The sequence below is a fragment of the Macrotis lagotis genome, chromosome 5 (assembly GCF_037893015.1).
Source record: "Macrotis lagotis isolate mMagLag1 chromosome 5, bilby.v1.9.chrom.fasta, whole genome shotgun sequence".
NCBI classification, from domain to species: Eukaryota; Metazoa; Chordata; class Mammalia; order Peramelemorphia; family Peramelidae; genus Macrotis; species Macrotis lagotis.
Window position 1 is genome coordinate 228,065,063 of NC_133662.1, and position 20,381 is coordinate 228,085,443.

General features: G+C 50.1%; 3 protein-coding genes across 22 annotated transcripts in view; all 3 read right to left on the reverse strand.

The window, feature by feature from the left end:
* Window positions 1–780: 780 nt before the first annotated feature.
* Window positions 781–4,434, reverse strand: SF3B4 (splicing factor 3b subunit 4). Of its 2 annotated transcripts, none has more exons than XM_074188676.1 (6): window positions 4,310–4,434; window positions 4,105–4,233; window positions 3,004–3,546; window positions 2,564–2,752; window positions 1,963–2,136; window positions 781–1,182 (listed from the first exon to the last, which is right to left on the reverse strand). In XM_074188676.1, the coding sequence occupies exons 1-6, from the start codon at window positions 4,341–4,343 to the stop codon at window positions 995–997; spliced, it is 1,257 nt and encodes a 418-aa protein (XP_074044777.1). In that variant the 5' UTR covers window positions 4,344–4,434; the 3' UTR covers window positions 781–994. The 2 variants fall into 2 exon arrangements, with proteins under 2 accessions (XP_074044777.1, XP_074044776.1); XM_074188675.1 differs by having other exon boundaries at window positions 2,546–2,752; window positions 4,310–4,433.
* Window positions 4,435–4,470: 36 nt separating this feature from the next.
* Window positions 4,471–15,166, reverse strand: MTMR11 (myotubularin related protein 11). Of its 3 annotated transcripts, XM_074188673.1 has the most exons (18): window positions 14,744–15,164; window positions 14,290–14,380; window positions 14,105–14,163; window positions 13,791–13,912; window positions 13,487–13,547; window positions 13,152–13,294; window positions 12,084–12,162; window positions 11,781–11,916; window positions 11,468–11,555; window positions 11,289–11,377; window positions 11,062–11,186; window positions 10,728–10,788; window positions 10,380–10,450; window positions 9,585–9,751; window positions 9,135–9,308; window positions 8,655–8,837; window positions 8,072–8,365; window positions 4,471–7,703 (listed from the first exon to the last, which is right to left on the reverse strand). In XM_074188673.1, exons 3-18 carry the CDS (start codon window positions 14,115–14,117, stop codon window positions 7,584–7,586), a joined length of 1,926 nt encoding a protein of 641 aa, XP_074044774.1. In that variant the 5' UTR covers window positions 14,118–14,163; window positions 14,290–14,380; window positions 14,744–15,164; the 3' UTR covers window positions 4,471–7,583. The 3 variants fall into 3 exon arrangements, with proteins under 3 accessions (XP_074044774.1, XP_074044773.1, XP_074044775.1); XM_074188672.1 differs by lacking the exon at window positions 14,105–14,163 and having other exon boundaries at window positions 14,744–15,163; XM_074188674.1 differs by lacking the exon at window positions 14,105–14,163 and having other exon boundaries at window positions 7,618–7,703; window positions 8,072–8,151; window positions 14,744–15,166.
* A 3,150-nt stretch (window positions 15,167–18,316) lies between these two features.
* OTUD7B (OTU deubiquitinase 7B) overlaps window positions 18,317–20,381 on the reverse strand; it is an 81,281-nt gene continuing 79,216 nt past the window's right edge. For all 17 annotated transcript variants that reach the window (XM_074188690.1, XM_074188682.1, XM_074188693.1 and 14 more), the window contains one exon: window positions 18,317–20,164. In XM_074188690.1, the coding sequence (XP_074044791.1) occupies window positions 18,947–20,164 (1,218 nt within the window). In that variant the 3' untranslated portion in view covers window positions 18,317–18,946. The remainder of the gene's footprint in view (window positions 20,165–20,381) is intronic.

The window sequence follows — 20,381 nt, forward strand, 5'->3', positions numbered from 1 at the left end:
CACATCTCAAATTGAGCATGTCTAAAATACAATCTTCCACCATAAAATTTCCCTATTTCCATTTCTGTCCAGGGTGCTATCATCCTTCCAGGCATCCACACTGACAACCTAGGGATCAATGCCCTATTCCTCAGCCATCCTCCCCATATTGAGTTACCAAGTCAATTGAAGGTACTTGTATTCCTTTCCCATCTGTCCCCTTCTAAATTCACACCAATTCAGGTCCTCTTCACCTTCAGCCTGGACTGCTTCAAGCATCAGTGGGTATTTTTACGATAAATCATAACCTCCTTTGACATTTAACACAGACACACATTTCCAAACTGGCCTATGGGCTGTTTCCTGTACATAATATTCCTTTTCCCATTTCTGCTTCTTGGATCTCTTAGCTGCCTCAGTTCATGCCACCTCATACAAAACAGCTTTCCCTCATTTGTACTAATGGTTGCTAATAGCTACTATTCTTCCAAATTATGCCGTATAGATATTATAACTGCTCATCAGTGCACATTATTTCCCTCCAGAATATGTAAACTCTTAAGGAAAAGGGCTGCTTTCATTTCTGTCCTTGTACCCTATCTTAAACACAGCTTGAGACGATTAATGAGTGCTAGGTGAATTAAAGAGAAAGAATAAATAATACTGAAAAGAATCAACAAAGTCAAACAGTATATGCACACTTGCTAGATTAATCATCTCCTTCACCCCCATCCCACCACCACATAACTTCTTCCTGGAAGAAGGGGGGTGTTACTTAAACAAGAATATTATCATACAAGATAAACAAGGGATCCAGCTTTATTCACTGTCAATATTTGGGGAAGAAGTGGAGCCCAACATAGAAAAAAGTCCAGTGAGGGAAAAAAAATCACACTGGAAAAAAGGACAAATCTGAGGACGAAAGGGGAGCCTCGGGGGGCAACAGTTCCTCTGACTGGTCCAAAAGACAGGGAAAGTCTCAGAGGAATGCAATAGGTCATGGAAAAATTTGGCTCTATTGAGGAAGAGGACCCCGAAGTGGACCACGAGGGGGAACTGGGGGACGTGGAGAAGGCCGAGGCGGAGGAAGAGGTCCTCTTTGGTAGCCATAGGGTGGAGGTCGAGGGGGACCGCTGTATCCATGGGGAGGCATTAACGGAGGAGGTCCTCGCATACCATGGGGAGGCATAGGACCTGGGTGACCTAAGTGGGAAAAAGAAAGAAATTAGATGATCAAGAAACAGGACATATCCATGGAACACTCTTGTTCTATAATAAACCAGGAGGGACAGGAATTCAGGGAAGCCTGGAGGGATTTGCATGAACTGATGCTGAATGAGAAGAGCCAAACCAGAGAAATACTATATACCCAAACAGCAACATGGGGGGTGATGACCAACCCTGATGGACTTGCTCTTTCCATCAGTGCAACAATTGGGGACAATTTGGGGCTGTCTGCAAAGGAGAGTACCATCTGTATCCAGATAAAGAACCGTGGAGTTTGAACAAAAAGTTCAAGGACTATTCCCTTTAATTTAGGAAAAAAACCTGATATCCTAGTCTGATCTTGCAATCTCTTATACTTCATGTTTCTTCTTTAAGGATGTGATTCTCTCTCATCACACTCAATTTGGATCAATGTACAACATGAAAACAAAGAAAAGACTGACAAATTGCTTTCTGTGGGGGGTGGGAGAGGGAAGTAAGATTGGGGGAAAAATTATAAAAGTAAAAATAAATTAAATCTTTAATTTAAAAGAAACATATAATTGGCTAAGAATTAGATATCTACCATGTTTAAAAAATATAGCAGCACTATGAAGAGCCAAAGAAAAAAAAAAGAAACAGGACATATCAGCATGAAAAACAAATGCAGAAGTATTTTGGAGAAAGATAAGAGATACAGAAAAGGGAGAGCAGTAATTGGGGAGTAAAGAACTTAAGAAAGGAGAAAGTATGATATATGAGTAGAGATCTACTCACCCATGGGAGATCCAAAAGGGGGTCCTCGGGGTGGCATTCCCATTGGAGGGGGGCCAGGATGTGGCATTCCTGGTGGTGGTCGTGGAGGAGGCTGTCCCCCTGAACCTGGGGGTCCTGCATGGGGGTGTCCCAAGCCATGGGGACCATGGTGGGCGAGCTGCATCTGAGACATACCTAGACAAAAAAAAACCGTAAGAATAAAATTGAAAGAGGAAAGGAGAAGTGAAGATTATAAAAAGGAAAAGAGGAACCAAAAGTCAGGAATCTGAAAGAAAAAGAGGCAGAAGAGAAAAGGAGAGGGAAATTCATGTGGAGAATAAAACTCATCTTCTCAAAAAGAAATATAAGATTTGGTTAAAGCATAAATACCATTTCCTACTCTCAAAAGTTCTCCCTAGAGTTTCATGTATCATTCCAGAAAAAGAATCAGGAATGGGTAGGGAGCTTGAAAGGATAGGAGGAACAGAGGGGGAGTCAAGGGCATAAAATACAAAAAGAAGAGATAAAGAGGAGAGTGAGTTAAGACATAATCCCCCTACTCCCTCCTTATTTGTTCCTCTCATTTCCAGCACAGAAAACCTACCCGGATGAGGCATCCCACCTGGTGGGAATGGATGAGGATGTGAGTGTCCATGTCCAGGATGTCCAGCCCCAGGGGTTCCTGCTGATGGAGGGCCATGGGTTCCTGCCCCAGGAGGCATAGGTGGGGGAGGCATAGCTGGGGGTATTCCTGGAGGAAGAGCTCCAGGAGGTGGCACTGGAGGTGGGAATGAGCCTGGTGGGGGCATGCCTAAAAGGAAACGAAGAGAAGTCTAAATGAGAGAACAGTCATGTCCCCCCAAAAAAACGGCACCTGCCACTTAAGAGAAATGACCCTTCCTCTCCACAAGACACATATCCAATAAGAGGCAGTTTAAATAAATGAAACCTCTACAGCATCAACCTTTACGATGCTCCCACCTCCCGAACCCTTTCTCTACTTTGGCATTATAAAGGGAGGGTCTTGGTCACCCCCCCCCCCATTCCCAGCTCACACTTTACCTGGTGGAGGAAGCCCAGATCCCAAGGAAGACACCACAGGGTTGGGGGCAGAGGGTGGGGGTGGGGCGTCGGCAAAGAGCTGGTGCGGCCGATCGGCCTGTGACAGGGGGTTCTGGGCGGCCAGGAGCCGCTCGGCGGCCGAGCCGTGGCGCTCCCCCTTAGAGTCCTTCTTGAAGGCGTACGAGACGGTGATGGGCCGGTTGCACAGGTACTGCCCGTTCATGGCCTCGATGGCCGCGTCCGAGGCGTCGAAGGAAGCAAAATTGATGAAGGCGTAGCCTTTGGAGTTGCCGGTGTCGGGGTCCCGCATGATCTTGGGGGTCTGCAAGATCACCCCGAAGGCGCTGAAGGTGTCGTAGAGCAGCTTCTCGTCGATCTCGGGGTCCAGGTTCCCGATGAAGATGTTGGCGCCCACGTCCAGGTTCTTGTTGTGCGCCGAGGCCTTGTTCACGCGGATGGGCTTCCCGTACAGCTTGATCATGTTCATGATCTTGATGGCGTAGTCGGCGTCCTCCTCGCTCAGGAACTCCACGAAGCCGTAGCCTGGGGGCGGGGGGCTGCTCAGGGCCGGGGAGCCCCCCACCCGGGGCCCCTCCCCCCTCCGACCCCCGAGGCCCCCTCCCCCAGGCCCAGCCCCCGGGGCCCCCTCCCCCAGGCCCGCCCCCCCGAGGCCCCCTCCCCCCGGGGCCCCCTCCCCCCGGGGCCCCTCCCCCCTCCGACCCCCGGAGGCCCCTCCCCCCGGCCCGCCCCCCGAGGCCCCCTCCCCCTCCGAAGCCCCCTCCCCCAGGCCCGGCCCCCGGGGCCCCCTCCCCCAGGCCCGCCCCCCGAGGCCCCCTCCCCCCGGGGGCCCCCTCCCCCAGGCCCGCCCCCGGGGCCCCCTCCCCCAGGCCCGCCCCCCGAGGCCCGCCCCCCGAGGCCCCCTCCCCCCGGGGCCCCTCCCCCCTCCGACCCCCGGAGGCCCCTCCCCCCGGCCCGCCCCCCGAGGCCCCCTCCCCCCCTCCGAAGCCCCCTCCCCCAGGCGCGCCCCCCAGGGCCCCCTCCCCCCGGGGCCCCGCCCCCAGGGCCCCCTCCCCCAGGCCCGCGCCCCCCTCCCCCCCTCACCTTGATGCTGGCCCGTGACCCTGTCCTTGGGCATGTGCGTGTTGACCACGGGCCCGGCCTGCAGGAACAGCTCCCAGAGCAGCGGCTCGCTGACCTTCTCGTCCAGGCCCCCCACGTACACGGTGGCATCTGCGGGGCACGGGGGTCAGCGGGGCGCGGCCGGGGGGGGCCCTCCCTTCCCGCCCCCCGCCCCGGCTCCACTCACCCTGGTTCCTCTCGGAGATGGGCCCCGCCGCCATACTGGAGGTGCTCCCGCCGTCTCCAAGCAGCGGCTCCGCACTCGGCGCACTTCCGCTTCCGGGGCAGCGGCGGGGTCGGGGCCGCCGGACGAGCAGAGGCGGCGGACGCGGCGGCGGCCATCTTGGGGGCGGCGGGCGTCAGGCGCCATGTTGGCCGCGCGGGGCCGGGCCGCCCGAGGGGGCGCTGGGCGTGGGTCACGTGGCGCGGAGGCCCAGCCTGGGGCCTCCCTCACGTGACCTGGGAGGGGGCTCAAGGACGGCTCCCTTCCCCCACTTCCAGCCCCCGCCAGGAAGAACAGAAATCTGAACGGAATAAAGCTTTATTTTTCAAAATAACGAATCACATGATCTTGACCTTGACCTCCGCGTCATCTGGTCTCCCTCTCCTCACCCCAAGAGAGCTAAGACGTTGACCCCCCCCATCCAGGCCAAATGTCAGTAGGCGCCGGAGAAGCGCTTCCTGGCCTTCCTCCCAGCGATGGCGCCCAAACGTTGCCATGGCGACCGGGCCTTCCCCGCCCCCGGCCCTGCGTGTATAGGAAAGACTCACAGAGCAGTGGGGGGCCGGGAGCTGGCCGGGGTGCCAGGGGGACCGCCTGGACGGGGCCCGGCTGCCAATCCTTCCATACCCGACCCCCACCTGCTGTTATGAGCCCGACGCCCCATCTGCTCCCACCCAAGGGGGCCCTGGACCAGAGGCATCCTCCAGCCCTTACCCCGATGCCCTGCTGGGCACTCCCTGCAATGCCAGGCTGGGGCCACCCTTCAAAGTCCTGAGATCCAAGCCTTGGCCTCCACGTTGGGGTCCAGCTCATAAAGGGGACCCTACAAGGGTCCCTCGGGGCCCTGAGGTTGTCTTAGGTAGAGCAGTGTCAAGAACTGAGCCCAAATCCAGCCTCAGACACCTGTGGGACTTTCGGGCCTGTCAATTAACCTCTGTGACTGTTTCCCCAACTGTAAAATGAGAATGACAGCCCCTACTTCACAGAGTTGCTGTGCATCAGAATGAGTTAATACCTGTAAAGTCTAGCACATGGCGGGTGGCGCGTGCTTGTTCCCTTCTCTGAATTGGGAGACTATGAACATCATGTGCCTATTGCATATATTGGTATATTCATTTCCTGTATATGACCTAAAAAAAATCAACTAATATTTATGAAGACTACTGAGCTGATACAAAGAAAGGCAGAGGACAGCCCCTGCTCTCCAGGAGTTCCTGCTCTAACAGGGAGACAACAGGCCAACAGCTATGGATAAGCAAATTATATACAGATAAGCTGGGGAAGTCTCAGAAGGAAGGCACTAAGATTAATAACTGAGGAAAATGTCTTGAGCAAGGAGGGACATTAGCTGACTTTAAACTCAAAATATTAAACTATTTCATTAGAAATCTGGTTTGATTCCCAAGTGTGTTTAACATTCACATCAAACTACGTCTATAGCAAAGCAAGTAACTACAAACTGGGATTTAAGGAATAAACTTCTCCTTCTTGTTATCCAATCCAGAACCATCCCTATTCTATTTGTTAAACTCAATTAAAGATTTGGTCCCATATTACTACTTTTCATGAACTACTGAATCTTTCAGGAGGCCTAAGGGGATCCTCCAAGAATTCCGATCTTAGCTTATTTCACACAGTTTGGTTAACTCTTCCACATTACTCCCTGAAGAATCGCAGAAGTCTTTATAATCTAGACCACATACTAAATTTGTACATATCCCATCTATATGTGGGTCCCACCATAATTCTCTTCTCATTGCCTTACTTTCCCTGAAATTGATATTGGATGTTGGGTACTGAATGATCAGCCAGTTGGATGAAAATGCCTATAACCTACATATCGTTCCACAGTACAAAATGTTCTGTTCCCATTTTCCCAACTTTGTCCTAGCACTTATTCCCACATTTCTCTTCCAAGGAGCAGAACTCAATAGCTTATATAAATACTGTTCATTGATGGTTTCTGTAAAACATCACTACAAAAATCTCTTCATATGGAGGTGGCAGAGTGTCTCCCATTCTCACTCAGAAGCAATAGAGGGCTAGACCTAGAGTATGAAGGACCTCGATTTCAAATCTGACCTCAAATTCTTACTAACTGCATGACCCTGGCTAAGTCATTTAAATTCTCTTTAACTGTAAAATTAGAATAAAAACATCTATTCTGCAGGTTGTTATGAGATCAACTGTGATTGTATTTGTAAAAAGTGCTTAGCTCAATATCTAGCACATTTTGTTTTAGGTTTTTGCAAGGCAAATGGGGTTAAGTGGCCTGCCCAAGGCCACACAGCTAGGTAATTATTAAGTGTCTGAGACCGGACTTGAACCCAGGTACTCCTGACTCCAGAGCCAGTGCTCTATCCACTGTACCACCTAGGCGCCCCTTATCTAGCACATATTAAGAACTACTCCCTTTTTTCTCTCCCTTCTCCATTCTATTTCCATGGAAAACTGTAAGGCAAACTAGAAATTAAGAATTTGAGAGGCAGTCAGAAGGAAGATGAGGAGTAGGTCTGTGGGACCATGTTGGTGGGTGTCACAACCAACAGATGCTTCAAATACTATACTACTGTAAACCCACAAAGGATGGGCCTAGAAAAGAATGTTAATTCCCCTAAATAATAAGATAATTGCAAGAAAAACAATTTTCAGGTACAAAACAGTCTCTGGGGAATTGGACAGAGGAGCAGGTGACAATGTTGGGGTTGACTAGAATCAAAGTATTTCAGACCTGGAAATAGTCACAAACATATTCTAGTATACAGACAGACAGACAGACAGACACATACACACACACACACACACACACACAAAATCCCAAATGTCTTAGAGCAGCTTTAAGCTGTTAAATTTAAATCAGACTTTTGGGACACCCTGTACATATATTATTTTACAGATTAAGAAAATGAGGTTAAGAAAAGTGATTTGCTCAAGGTCACACTGAGTCAGAGCCATGCCAAGAATACCCAGCTCTCTTGAGCCCCAGTTCTATACTCTTCCCAATGCACCAAACAGTCAGCTAGCCCATTTTAGAATAAGACTAGATCTCTAAGGTCCCTTAAGATCAAAATCTGATCCTGTGTTTATGGGCTGGGGGAAGGGCTGGAACAGAAGGTTAAATTCTATTAAGCTTATTTGGTTGGGGAGTGGGGAGGGGGCGGTTAGGAGAATGGAAGGAAGGCAAAGGGAAGATCTGGCAGATCTAAGAAACCTACAGTTCTAAAGAGGGCCAGATGTCTCATCGGGAGGGAGACAGGGGGGTTTCTGGGTCTTTGGTCTTCAAATGAGCCCTCAGCAGCTCCTGGAGTTGGGCCAGCTCATCCAAAAGTCCAGAGACTGTTGGGGCTGACAGTCCCATCTGAAAAAGAAAAAGAGGATTAAAAAAAAAGATGTCACCAAATATAAATCTGGCCATCCCACCCACCCAATCAAGGCCTTCATTGTTTCTGTGCTTCTACATTTCACCAGACTGTTTCAGCATTATAATAAATATCTTATCTTCACTGTTTGCTTCTCTGAAAAAGCTCCTTGAAAGGATGTTTCATTTTTTGCCTTTTTCCCCCTAAGCCTAGCACATAAAAGGCACTTAATATAAATGTTTGTTGATGCCTATTTATTATTATTGTTGTTGTTGTTTCTTGATGTCTTAACCCCCAGCTCTACCAGATTCCCTTCCTTTGGCCTCCACTTGCCACCCCATGTTCCTACCTGGTTTGCCAGCCCTACCTGGAACTCAGGTCGCCCCCTTAGGTAGCAGCGTCTCCAGAGTTTGATCTGGGGTCCCAAGAATCCAGGCAACAGAAGTCCTGGAGGCAAAGGGGAAGGTCCCCAGTGAGGAGGGAGTCCCCACTCCTGGTCAGCCAAACTGTCCGAGGATGCATTGTGTCGGAGGAGCCATCGTGATGAGGATAACAGAGAGGAAAAACCATCCCGCCAAGGACAGAGCTGGGTCAGCGGGGTGAGTGTTCCTCGAGAAAAGTGTAGTATAGATCGTGGAGGGCCAGGAGACACTGGAGTTGGCTGCAAGGAAGTGGGGACAGCTCACTAACAGCATCTCTCTGTGGCCTCATCTACACTTCCCATGGATAAGACTTCACACGGAGAAATGGAGGTAATATTGAATTCAGGGGTGGGGTGGGGGGTTTCTTCCAGGCAGTGTGGGAAGAAACTTGAGAAGAAGGAAGAAGACAAAGAAACTGCCTTTCATCCCTTGGGGGACGCTTGGGTACATGAGAGTCAGGGGCAAAAACTACGGATAGTATACCATCCCCACCTTCCTAATTCTCTCTCCCTGGAAAATGAGGTTTACCTGTTCTTTAAGAGGATAGGAATCTGAGCAGTGATGTGGTTCATAATAGGGGTTATAGAACTGAAGTATCTCCTTATGGCTATATCGAAGACCCCAGTCCCAGACTGTCAGTGGTCTGGGAACAAGGTTTCCAACTGGAGACTGAGGGGATCCTGATGTATGGACCTGGTTATAGGAGCTGAACTGGGAAGAGGAAGGAAAAAACATGACTAGACTCAAAAGCTTTCCACCTCCGACTGGATCAAAGGGGTTGTATTATAAATCAACATCGACCCACTGAAGCACTCCCCTCCTCATACCACTACCACCACCTTCTCCCCCCAAAATCAAAAGTCCTGGAAGCTCAGTGACTAGAGGATTCTGACAAGGATCACGTAGTCACTGACAGGCATCTTCCCTTACTTCTTATTCTCCTCCCACAAAACTCATGATGGAAAAAAGAACAGCCAAGGAAAAGCAACAAGAGAGAGAATCACTAACCTGCCCGTTCTGCTTTGCCCGTTCCCAGGGCGTGTCTTTCAGGAAGGTAGGAGTGTCAGGAACCCTGACGCTATCATGAAGGGCCAGGAGGAAGAATTCAGAGAATTCAAACTCGGCTGGAAACTGATGAACCAGCTGCCAGAGGCAGTCAAGGAAAAGAAGGAAGACTGGGGCCTGGAGTGGGGGTTTGAAAGTTAAAGGGCATCATTAGTGCCTGTTCATAAGGATTTTAAAGTCAAGGGCATTAGGAATAGAAGAGGACAGACATTTCAAGGAAGGAAAGGTTTGGGACAATTGGAAATAGGATGAATTGAAGGATTCTGAGACTCTAGCCCCGTTCTTACCTGTTTAACACTCTTCCAAGGCCCTCCATACCCATTCCATTGATCCAGATGATCCAAATCAACTTCACCATCCCCTCACCTTCTCAGTATCATCCAATTCCCTCACCTCCTCACTTCCCCCAGATCCTCCCAGACGGGTCAGGAAAGGGTGTCCAGCTGCCACCCACTCCTGCTGGACAATGGTCTGGAGGCCATGCAAAGTCCGAGCTCCAGGGGCTGAGAGCAGCTGGACAAGTGAAGAGAGGAGGCCATTGAGGTCACGATCACCTTGTTCTGGGAGGTAAAAAAAAAATGTGTCAAAATGATAGATTTAGTGAAGTTTGGGGATCAAGAAGCCAGGTTAGATACAATAGAAAGGCCTGATAAAGTTGAAAGGGAATGGATGCAAGTGGAAAGGGTGAAGATGAAGACAGAAGAAAACTAAATCAGGGTTAAGAGAAGAGAGAGACATGGGAAAGGTGAGGTGAAGAGTGAGTAACGATTGAGAGAGCTTAAGAGAGATTTTCTTTTTTTGGGGGGGGTTTGTTTGTTTTTTTAGATTTTTGCAAGGCAAATGGGGTTAAGTGGCTTGCCCAAGGCCACACAGCTAGGTAATTATTAAGTGTCTGAGACCGGATTTGAACCCAGGTACTCCTGACTCCAAGGCCGGTGCTTTATCCACTATGCCACCTAGCCACCCCTTAAGAGAGAATTTCAATTCTTCCTGCTTTCCAGTTGTCTTTCTTCATGTCCAACTGAGATTGCTGCAGAAGGGCTAAGAGATCCCAAGATCTAGGTTGTTGGACAGAAGAAAATTGGACCTGAGAGAGAACAAATGGACTGATCTTCCCTACAAAGATGCCAGTTTTGTGAGCCAGAGACACAGAAGCAGGGGAAATGCAGGGATAATCTGGCAACTTACCTTGAAGAACTACAGACCGGACCCTAGAAGTCACAAGCACAGAGATGTCGCTGGCCTTTCGCAGACAGGATCTGATAAAAAGAGGTTGGAGGAAAGAGTAAATAACAGTAGGTCTAGAGGTTAGAAAAGTCATCTCCTGATCATCAGGGAAAGGTGGAAAACTGACTTTAGCATCTTGCCATCTTTTCCTGCCATGAAAATTAAATGTAGCCGCTTCCAGGAAGAACCAAGTAGCAAAGTCTGGAGAGAGTCTGGAGGAGCTCATGGAAGAACATGGAAGGGCTCCAGGTTAATGGAAGACTGGAGCAAGGTGTGCAGGTTGGCAGATTAAAGGAAGGGGATGATCACCTGACATGGTCCAGCCATCTTGTTCCCTCCAGACCTGAAAGCCATTTTTCCTCAGCTGCATCTGGTTGAGAAGAGTTAGAGGAATAAAGAGGATCAGGAAAATTGAGGATTCCAATGTCAAGACTCAGGAAATGAGGTCCAAAGTGTTAAAAAGAACTGAATCAGTGGTCAAAAAGCGTCAGAAAGAATAAGTGCATCTTCAGGATCTCATTGAAGGGAGTCCATCCTTTTAATAGGATAAAAGGTCAATAAATTAGGGGGACAATAGTCACTTTATGCAGAGAAGGCAAAAGAATCAGTAGGTCTAGGGGTTGTAGATGAGAAGTCAACTCACCAGGCAGGCAGAGGGCCCGAAGTCTCAAGTGGGCAAGCTGGATATCTGCAAGGCTGGGTAAGTCATCCACGGTATCCACCAGGACAATATCTGAATGCCCGGCCTGGAGTAGTAACTCCACTGCCCTGTGGGTGTAAAGAAGAGGGTGGGGAAGGAAGAAGCTTAAGAAACCTTGGCTATCCCTTGACTCCCAACCCTGAATTCTCCTCCTCCAACCTCTCCTTTACCTGATATCCTCCTTATTAGGATCACTGGCTTCATAAAAGCCACCAGAACGGAGAAGATCACTGCCTCCAGGGTGATGCCAGGATAGACGCTGCAAATAGGGGGGGGCAGTTCTCAGACAAGTCATTCAGGAAAGAGAGGCTCCAAACTCTCTACCCTTTCCTGTAATTCCCACACTGACCGGTCCACGGCCCTGATGGAAGTGACCAAATGCTTTTCTGACTTCGTTGTCCAGCGTCCGTCTAGGGACCCAGAAGTATCGAGGGAGACTGTGGAGTTGAAGGTGATGTTACTGCTTACCTCAATAATCTATAGTATAGTAATGATGTTATAATTTGAGGGGAAGGTAAATCTTGGGTTTAAGGGACGAATGGGTCAGGAGGCTACCATGCAGGTATTTCTAGGAGGCAGGCTGAATGTCTAGCCTTTGGTTGGAAGGACTGGCTGAACATGCCTGCTTCTAGGAAAAGGAGATGTGAGAATGTTGGACTCACCTGGTAGATACATCGAACCTCTCATTTACTGTGCTGACCCTCCAGCCTCTGGCTCCATGCTTCCTCCGTTCAGCCTCCCAGTCATCAAGGGTCTCTAAGAGGGGAACAGGTGGCTCACTAGGACCCAGCCCACAGGCTAGAGAAAGGAAGAAAGAGAAGTACCAGTCAGTTCACCCTTTTTCTCCAGTCATACTAGACCCCAACTCTGGCCTCTACCTGCCTGCTTCCTTCAACTTCCTATTGTTCCACCCCATATCCCTCTCCATATATCTCCCTCTCTGGAAAAAAAAGTCTTCCACTCACAAGCTTTGTTCAGAGTCATTCCTTCATACTGTTGGGCTTGACTGTTTTGGGCTCTAGCCTGGAGAATTGCCATGGCCACCTGTGTAAGAAATAACCATCCCACCTCTTTGGTTCAGACAGAAAGGTGAGTAGAAGGGAATAGATTTAGGTTTCTCCCCACTTCTGATCAGAATAAAGGACTGTCTCTGTGAAACTGTGAACTGCTAAGTCATAGAAAGAAGGGTTAGAAAGAAAGATCAGGGGATGGCTAGGTGGTACAGTGGATAGAGAACCAGCCCTGGAGTCAGGAGTACCTGAGTTCAAATCTGGCCTCAGACACTTAATGATTACCTAGCTGTGTGGCCCTGGGCAAGCCACTTAACCCCATTGCCTTGCAAAAAAAAAAAAACCTAAAAAAATTTAAAAAAAATAAAAAAAAAGGTCAGAGATCTAAGGTATACAGGTTCTTATCCTGGGGTCATGGCCCCCCACATATTTCAGGGGATTCATGAACCTGAAAGGGAAAAGTTATATTTTAATTTTCACTAACCTCTAATTGAAAGTCTTTATTTACTTCAATTATGAATTTAAAAGGAAAAAAAAAAACTTATCTGAAAAGGGATCCATTGGGTTTTACCAGTTTGCCAAAAAACTCCAATCAACACATAAAAAAGGTTAAGAAAAGCTGCTTTGGGGGCAGCTAGGTGGCGCAGTGGATAGAGCACTGGCCCTGGAGTCAGGAGTACCTGAGTTCAAATGTAACCTCAGACGCTTAATAATTACCTAGCTGTGTGGCCTTGGGCAAGCCACTTAAGCCCATTGCCTTGCAAAAAAACTAAAAAAAAAACAAAACATGCTGGTTTGCAGTATAGTTAAGAGCGATCCCTATTAGGGAATCAGATGGAATAACAGCTACAATGCTTTGCAAACCATAAAACACTAGGTAAATGCTAACTATTTTTTATAATATTCATAATAAACAATTATTATCCCAAAGGATAACGCCTAGTAAAGGGAATATATCTCCAAAGGGAGTAAGAGGGAAAGAATGGGTCATGTGGGTCCTTTAAGGGATAGGGGTAATCTTACCCTAAAGGCAAGGGGCTCCAGTCCCCCTTCTCCAAATCCAACTCTCAGAAGCCGGAAGTCTCGTCCATGAATTAGGATTTCATCAGGCATGAACTTGAGCAGAGTCCCTGGACGAAGGATCTGGGGCCTGCCTAAGCCACTTACTGAGGTCAAGGATTAAGGGTCAGAAAATAGTCTATCATAGAAACAAGCCATCCTCCCTCCCTACCCCGGGAGAACTCTTCCAAACCGTCCAGCCTACCCATTCCCTGGGAGCCTGGAGAGTGGGGCTCTCCTACACCTCTCTTTGCACCCTCTCACCCAGCTTCTAAAAAGGGTTCACTCTTTTCAATTACCAGCTTCCAACCGTCCAATGTTGCTGAGAGCAAAGTCATAGTCACTGCTCAGTACAGAGTCCTAGGGGCAAATAATAAAGTAGAGGAGCTGCAAAAAGACATTTTTCTGACTTCTGATTCCCCTTCTAACTCTAAATCTATGACTGTAGTTTTCCTCAGAGACCCAGGGCATCCCTGGTCCTTCCCACAGACTCTGAAAGTTAGCCCCCAGTAAGAGGGGCCTCCTACCTCACCCTTTCCAACCCTTCTTCCTTCCCTTCCTTCTTTATCCCAACCTTCTCCTTCAATTTCCTTTCCACCTCACCTGCCTCCCTTGCCAGCCTTGGGGGCGGAACAGTACTCTCAGATTGGTGCATATGAGGGTCCCAGGCAATTCGGGTTCTAGCCCCTTTCTCACTCCTGGTGCCCAGGCCAAGATCTTTTCCCCTTGTCAGGAAGAAAAGAGAGGGGGGAAATGAGTCTTGTGGGGGGGGAAAGGGTCCTTTCTCCACCAAACCTTCTCCCGTCTTCCCTAAATACAACCTTCTCAGTCTTCCTCCCTCCACAAGAATAAAAAGGATGCTGAGCTCTTGGGGGATGGGGGGATGGACACGGAGTGAGAGAAAAGGTGGACATTACCCAGGTCCACCATCTTTTAGGTCAGTGAGAGAACAGGAAGTCCAAGCTTACAGTTAACCCTGAAGAGAGAAGAGGAGGAAGGTCTATGCTGGGGGGTGGCAGTGACCCCGAAGGGAGGAAGGCCAGGGAGGACTGTAGTTTGATGACAGGACCCAGAGTCAGGGGTATAGACGGATCCTCAGTACCTGGGAGACACGGAACAGCCGGGCAGCTGCTAGTCTGTGGGCTCCTTGACTCTTCCATTCCACTCACCTGCGTGGACTTGGGGCGTAAGAGCTGCAAAAAGTTCATTGGCCGTTAACTGTCGGCCTTACCCCCATCCCAGCCCGGGCTCCCCGGGCTCCCCCGGCTCCCAGCTGGGGCAGGACGCCCCCAATCTGGGATGAAGGGGCGCCGGCCCTATTCCGAGCCACAAGTCAAGGGAAACTGAGGTCTGGACAGGAGCGGGAGGGAAGGTCCAGGGCGGGGCGCGCTGGTTAATGAGCAATGAAAGAATGAACTTGAGACTCAGGAACCCGGGAAAGCCGGGGCCGCAGAGAAGCCCTGCAACAGGTAGCCCGGGCGGGGCCCGGAGGCCGCCCTACCTCCCGGGCACAGCCCCCACCCCAGCGCCCCGCCACCCCCAAGCGCCCCTCTTACCCCCATGTCGGGCTCCTTCTGGGGGGGGATGTTGAAACTCCGGCCCCGGCCCCCCCCACCACATCTCCCTGGCTCCATTCAGGGCAACTGAGGGATGGGGGGTGATGGAGGCTCGGGGAAGTCTCAGCCCCACTTTGAGGGGGTGGCGTCCTGGGAAGAGGAGACGGGGGGGCTGGTTGGGGGCGACTCGGGGTCCTCTGCAAACTTCGGGCTACTGCGGAGGGGGGAACGAGGTGCCCTCCCCTTAAAGGGGAACACACGCACTGGAGGCGGTCTGCGGCGGGGCGGGCGCGCGGGCGGGGCCGGCAGCGTTCAGGCTCGCGCGGTCCCCCGGCTTCTCCGGCTTCTCCGCGCCGCGCGGCCAGCCCGGCCCGGGGCCCTTCGGCGGCCTCGTGCTGCGGGGGGCGGCCTGTCCCCGGCGGGGCTGGGGGCTGCCGCAGCGGCTCAGCCCGGGGGCCCTCGGAGGCCCGGGGCGGCGGCGGGGCGGCGGGGGCCCGAGGGGCCGGGGCCGGGCCTTCCCCCCGGCCCCGCAGCCAATCGGGAAGGGGCGCAGCCTGGGGCGCCCCCCCGGACACTGGATCCGCCATCCATGATTCATGGCCCGGCAGCGCGGCCCGGGGCCAGGGAACCTCCCGGGGCCGGCCCCGGGCGGGGCGGGGCGGGGCCGGGCCCGGAGTTCGGGCTAGATCAGAGGCGGGGCGCACGGGACGGGGCGTCTAGTGGGGGGCCGGGCCCGCCCCCGCTGCCTCCGCCGGGCCCCCACCCCGGGCCGCGTGCGGGGCGGGGCTCCCCATGACTCAGAGCCCTGGAGCGCGGGCAGCACCCCCAGCCTATTAGAGTGGGGGGATGGACTGTCTGGGCCCCGCTCCGGACTGCGCCCGGCCCGGCCCGCCCCCGCCCGGCCTCCGGTCTTAACTCCGAGGACCCCCGGGGGCCGAGGCAGCGCCGCCGCGTCTCCCAACACACGATCCGAAGCCATTTTGCTTTTCACGTTTTTATTGGTCTGAGCTCTAGGGTTTTGCATAAACGAGGAGGCATCGGGAAGGGGGAGCGAAGGTAGCACCTGCCCCCCACCCGCCCCTTTCACCTCTGGCTCTTTTACAGCAGTAAGTTGAATAGCAGAGATGTGAGACCTCTACCCAGCCCCCCGGTGAATTCTGAACTCCTTTTATAGATTTGTGCCAATGAAAAGCTAAACCATGGGGGGGGGGGGGTCTGGATTAAATCTCCTACAACTCCCAAGCACAATCAGCAGGGCAACGAGGTCATTTTAAAACCTAGAAGATAACAGGAGGCATTCTACAATCACTGGAGGTCCAAGAAACGAGAGGGCCCGATGGAGGGCCAACAGCAAAGGTCTTGGGGTGAAGGGAAAGGAAAATTTCAAAACCTTTTGAAAAGCTCCTCCTCGGAACCCCTGAAGCCCCATTCTGCAAGAGTATAAGTGCACTTGTAAGACTAAGAGAGGGGAGATCTCTAGTCTTGGTCAAAGGATTCCCGCCTCCCCTCCAGACACCTGTCCAACTCAGGTGAGCTCTCCCCCACCTTCTAAAGACCTTCCTGCTAGATAAAAGGACAAAAACTCAAGCACTATCATGGATGCAGCGATTCCCTCCTCCCCCCTAAATCTTTCACACATCTTCCTCTGTAGAAAAATAGCTGCTATTAAACTGAGGACCCCTGCACACATTGAGAAGGGTGTGTGTGTCAATGCCTCGATAAATACTTTGTCCATTTAGAAAAATAATTTATTTTTTAAGAAAAATTCACAGGGCTTGAACGAGACCCAACCCATCCTCAGGAAATTGAGACTTCTTTTTTTTAAGGGGGTGAGGAAAGGAAGTAGAGTTAAAATGACATCTTTATTGGAAGAAAAAAATACCATGAAAATATTTTGTAATTTCATTTATCACCTCAAATTTAAAAACAAGAAGATGTCAAACTAGAACCTTACTAGAGCTCAAACTCAAAAGAGTGGTTTGGGGTTTGTTTTTGTATTTTTTGAGAAGGGGTTTGAAATTTCCTTATTGTTTTTCTCTTGGAATCTGCCTCCATCCTTCTAGGACAAGCCCATAGTGTGAGCTTAGGTAGATGTCACATGAACAATGGGGGAAAAAGCATTGGTGTAAAAAGGGAGTGGGGAGCATGGAAATTCCTAGGTCAGCTTCTCCACCCTCAGCCCAGGAAAAAACGCCCCATTTGTCTTTGGGTATTTTTGCTTCTTTAAAACCAAATGATCATTTTTTTCCCCAAGAGAGTCCAAGACAGAAGAGCCAGAGGCACTAAAATTTCAGAAAACAGCATCAGCCTGACAAGGGATTTTGCGGCTGAGAAATGGAAAACAGAGGAAGAATCTAGTTATATATGACTCTGCCATGTAGCAGTTTTACATTCTCTCCCCCCAACCACTCTCACTAGACTTAATGAAAATTCTCCAGCTACATCTGCCAGCAGCAGCAGGCCCTTCTCTGTGTCTCCTAGGGATCAGAGGGAAAACAAATTAAAAATAGGGAACACTACATTTTGGAGCAGGTGAGGCTAGAACGGGTCTCAGGAAGCTCCAAATAGAGAAATATTAAGTCTCAAACAGTCCTCCAGAAGTTAGGGGTACATATTCTCCTTCTCTCAACAAATCCAGGCATGGATACAATTGCATAGTGGACACCTTGATGAAAAGTCAAGAGAGAAAGAGAAGATGGGACCGAGAAAGGTCCTCTATTGAAAGCTTTTAGAAGTGGTCCAGGCCAGAACTGACTGTCCCGGCTTGTGCTTGTGCAAACTGCTAAGGGACCCCCTCCCCCCATTCCCAAGGAAAGGGAGCTGGGCGGTCAGAAAAAGGGATTAATCTAAGGATTAATCAATCAGCTCACTGGGAGTAAAGTCTGTGGGTATATCTCCAAAATGTCACATTTCACTAATTCTCCACTTCTTGTATAAATTACCTCCACCAATAAATGTCTCCAGTTCTAATATCAAAAATATCTTCCTGTAAATTACTTATTTTCATTTTAAAATAAACTACCCACAAATCTAAGGTCAGCTATGGCTCAACAAAAGAAGCCTAGATGTTAAGTTCACTCCCCAGAAGTAAAGAGGAAGGAGAATGGTCACACAAGTAGAAAAAGAAATTTTTGTGTTTTTCTTTTTCAAACAAATTAGTTCATAAAATAATTTTTCATTCTACTTTAAAGCAGCAGTATTGGATGGGTATAGTAGGTTTAGGGATTGTTTTTAACAGTCTTGCCAGTTATCTCCCACCCACCAAGCCAAGCCCTTGTCCTACCCAAACCCCCATTTAGTTATTGATATGGCCAAAAATCTTGATCTCTATAAGCTATTCTCTGCAAAATCCATCCAGAAAAATAAAACAAAACACCACACAGGAGTTGTTCTTCTGCCTCTATCCCTCCACAAAATGCTTTAAAACTAAGATAATTAAAATTAAAAATAAATCAGAACCCCATCAATGGGCAGCTACCTCAACCCAGCTGCACTGTGACCCTTGAAAAAAAGGATAGTAAAGAACAAGCAACAATCTTCCCCACCCCCCCAACTGGAATAAACGACACAGACTTCTTAAATTTTTTTTTAAAAGGAGGAAACAGAACCATAAAAAAATTATTTCCTTCCACCTAGGAAATAAACTTTGAGATTTAAACTATATACTGCCCTCTTTATCCACCCCCAACCAGTCATTTGCACTGTCTTGCTAGTTTCTTCCAGGGAGAATCCCACCCCCCTACCTGAATCCAAGCCAGTAATGTTTATTTTAACTTCCTATCACCTACTTTTCCAACCTGCAAAGAACTTTGGTCTTTTATTCCACCAACCTCAAGCTTATTTTCTCCACTAGCCTTAGGGTGTCCTGATAGCCAACTATCCATTAGCACCCCCAAGATAGGGAAAGATGGGTTAGTGAGTCAAACCCCAACAATGTTCCCTTTAGTTTCTCCTATCTCGACAAACTCAGCTCCTTGGGGGAATGCTACTGTTTGTGAGGTCCCTTCCTCGGTCCCTCTCCCCAGCCCTGGCCAGCTCCAAGCAGCTTTGGCTACCCATTCCCCCAACATCTTGAAGCCTGGGTTGGATCCCAAATAAGTTATTGCATTAGCCCACCCACAGTGGGTTGGGTCATGATGAGCCAATCAGTTGCGCTTACCTCTCTTTGTTTTGCCCCCTTACCCTCCCAGCTTCCACCCCTATTCAGAATCTGTGTACCAACAACTCCCCACCCCTTTCCTGCTCCCTCCGCCTCAGTTCTTCTCGATAGCAGCAGGAGCAAAAGTTGCTGGTTTCGGGGTGTCCATAGAAGCTGCAGTTAGGTTGTTTGCACTTGGTCTGGGTCAAGGGAAGCCCCAAGTCTTCCACTGTCCCTCCACCCCATCCACCAGCACCATCTGGCTCTGGGGGCTCCCTGTAGCCATTACTGTAGCTGTCTGCCACACGGAAGGTAGAGGGTAACAATTCCCCTGGGTTTCCATCCATAGAATGACTGTCTCTCTCCAAAGGAACTGGATCCTGATGGGGGTAGGGCCGCCCTGAGGAGCACTGTCTAGGAAAGGTAGCATATGAGGGGAGTCCTCCTCCACAGGGACCCCCCGCCAACTGCCTCCCAGAGTCTTGGCAGTGGGGGCCACCCCCAGCTGGCCTGGGCATAGTGAAGCCCCCCGGGTGGCTGGCAGAGTGTGCAGCTTTGGGCTCTGGTGGGGAAGGGTTCAGGAGCTCTTCTCCCCCATCTGGCTCTGGTTTCTTTGCTGGGGGGGGCCCACTTCCACCCCCTCCATTCATTTTTCTTTCTGCCTCTTTCTGCTTCTGCTCAGCCTGGAATCTCTCCTCAGCATCTGCCAGGTAACGCTGGATCATCTCCTCCTGATACTGGTGTCGGTGACTCATCTTCAGGTTTCCAGCAAAAATAAACTTCCGTTCCCCCTGCATTGCAATTCTCATAATGCTCAAGCTCAGCCTTACATCCTGGCTATACTTGCTCCCTCCATCACCTGGAGATTCAGGTGTGGGTTTTTCAGACACATTAATATCCCCAGATGCATCCTCCTTGCTGCCCTTCCAGCCCTTGATGGATCCTTTCTTTTTCTTGTCCAGTATCTCACTGCCACTGGGTTGTACTCCAGACCCCACCCCAATCCCAACAGGCTTGGTACCCTTGCCATGCATTAGGCCCCCCATGTTCTTCTTGAGTTTACTGCCCAAAGTCTTGCCAAAGCTGCCCAACTTGTTGGCAACAGAATCTGCTCTCTTCTTATCCTTCTCCCGATCTTGCTTTGACTTCTCTTTTCGCCCACTTCCCCCATTGCTGGTGGAGTTGCTGCCAATTGATTCCTTGTCAGATTCCCCTGATTCTGGGGTAGAGCGGGGTTCATCCCCAGCCAAGGCTGTAGGGGACTCAGGCTGGGCCAAGGGAGCCTGGGAAAGACAAAAGTATCATTAAAGATTATCTTACATATTTTCACCTACCTCCTTCCCATTCCTATCCCCCAATTTATTCAACAACTTTCTGGAATGGAGTGGAGAGGATTGGTTTGTTCTCTTTAATTAACCACTGGGGAAATGTGTCTGCTGTGACAGTTAAGGAGTGGCCCCAGTTAAGGAGTGGCCCCAGTTAAGGAGTTGCCCCACCATC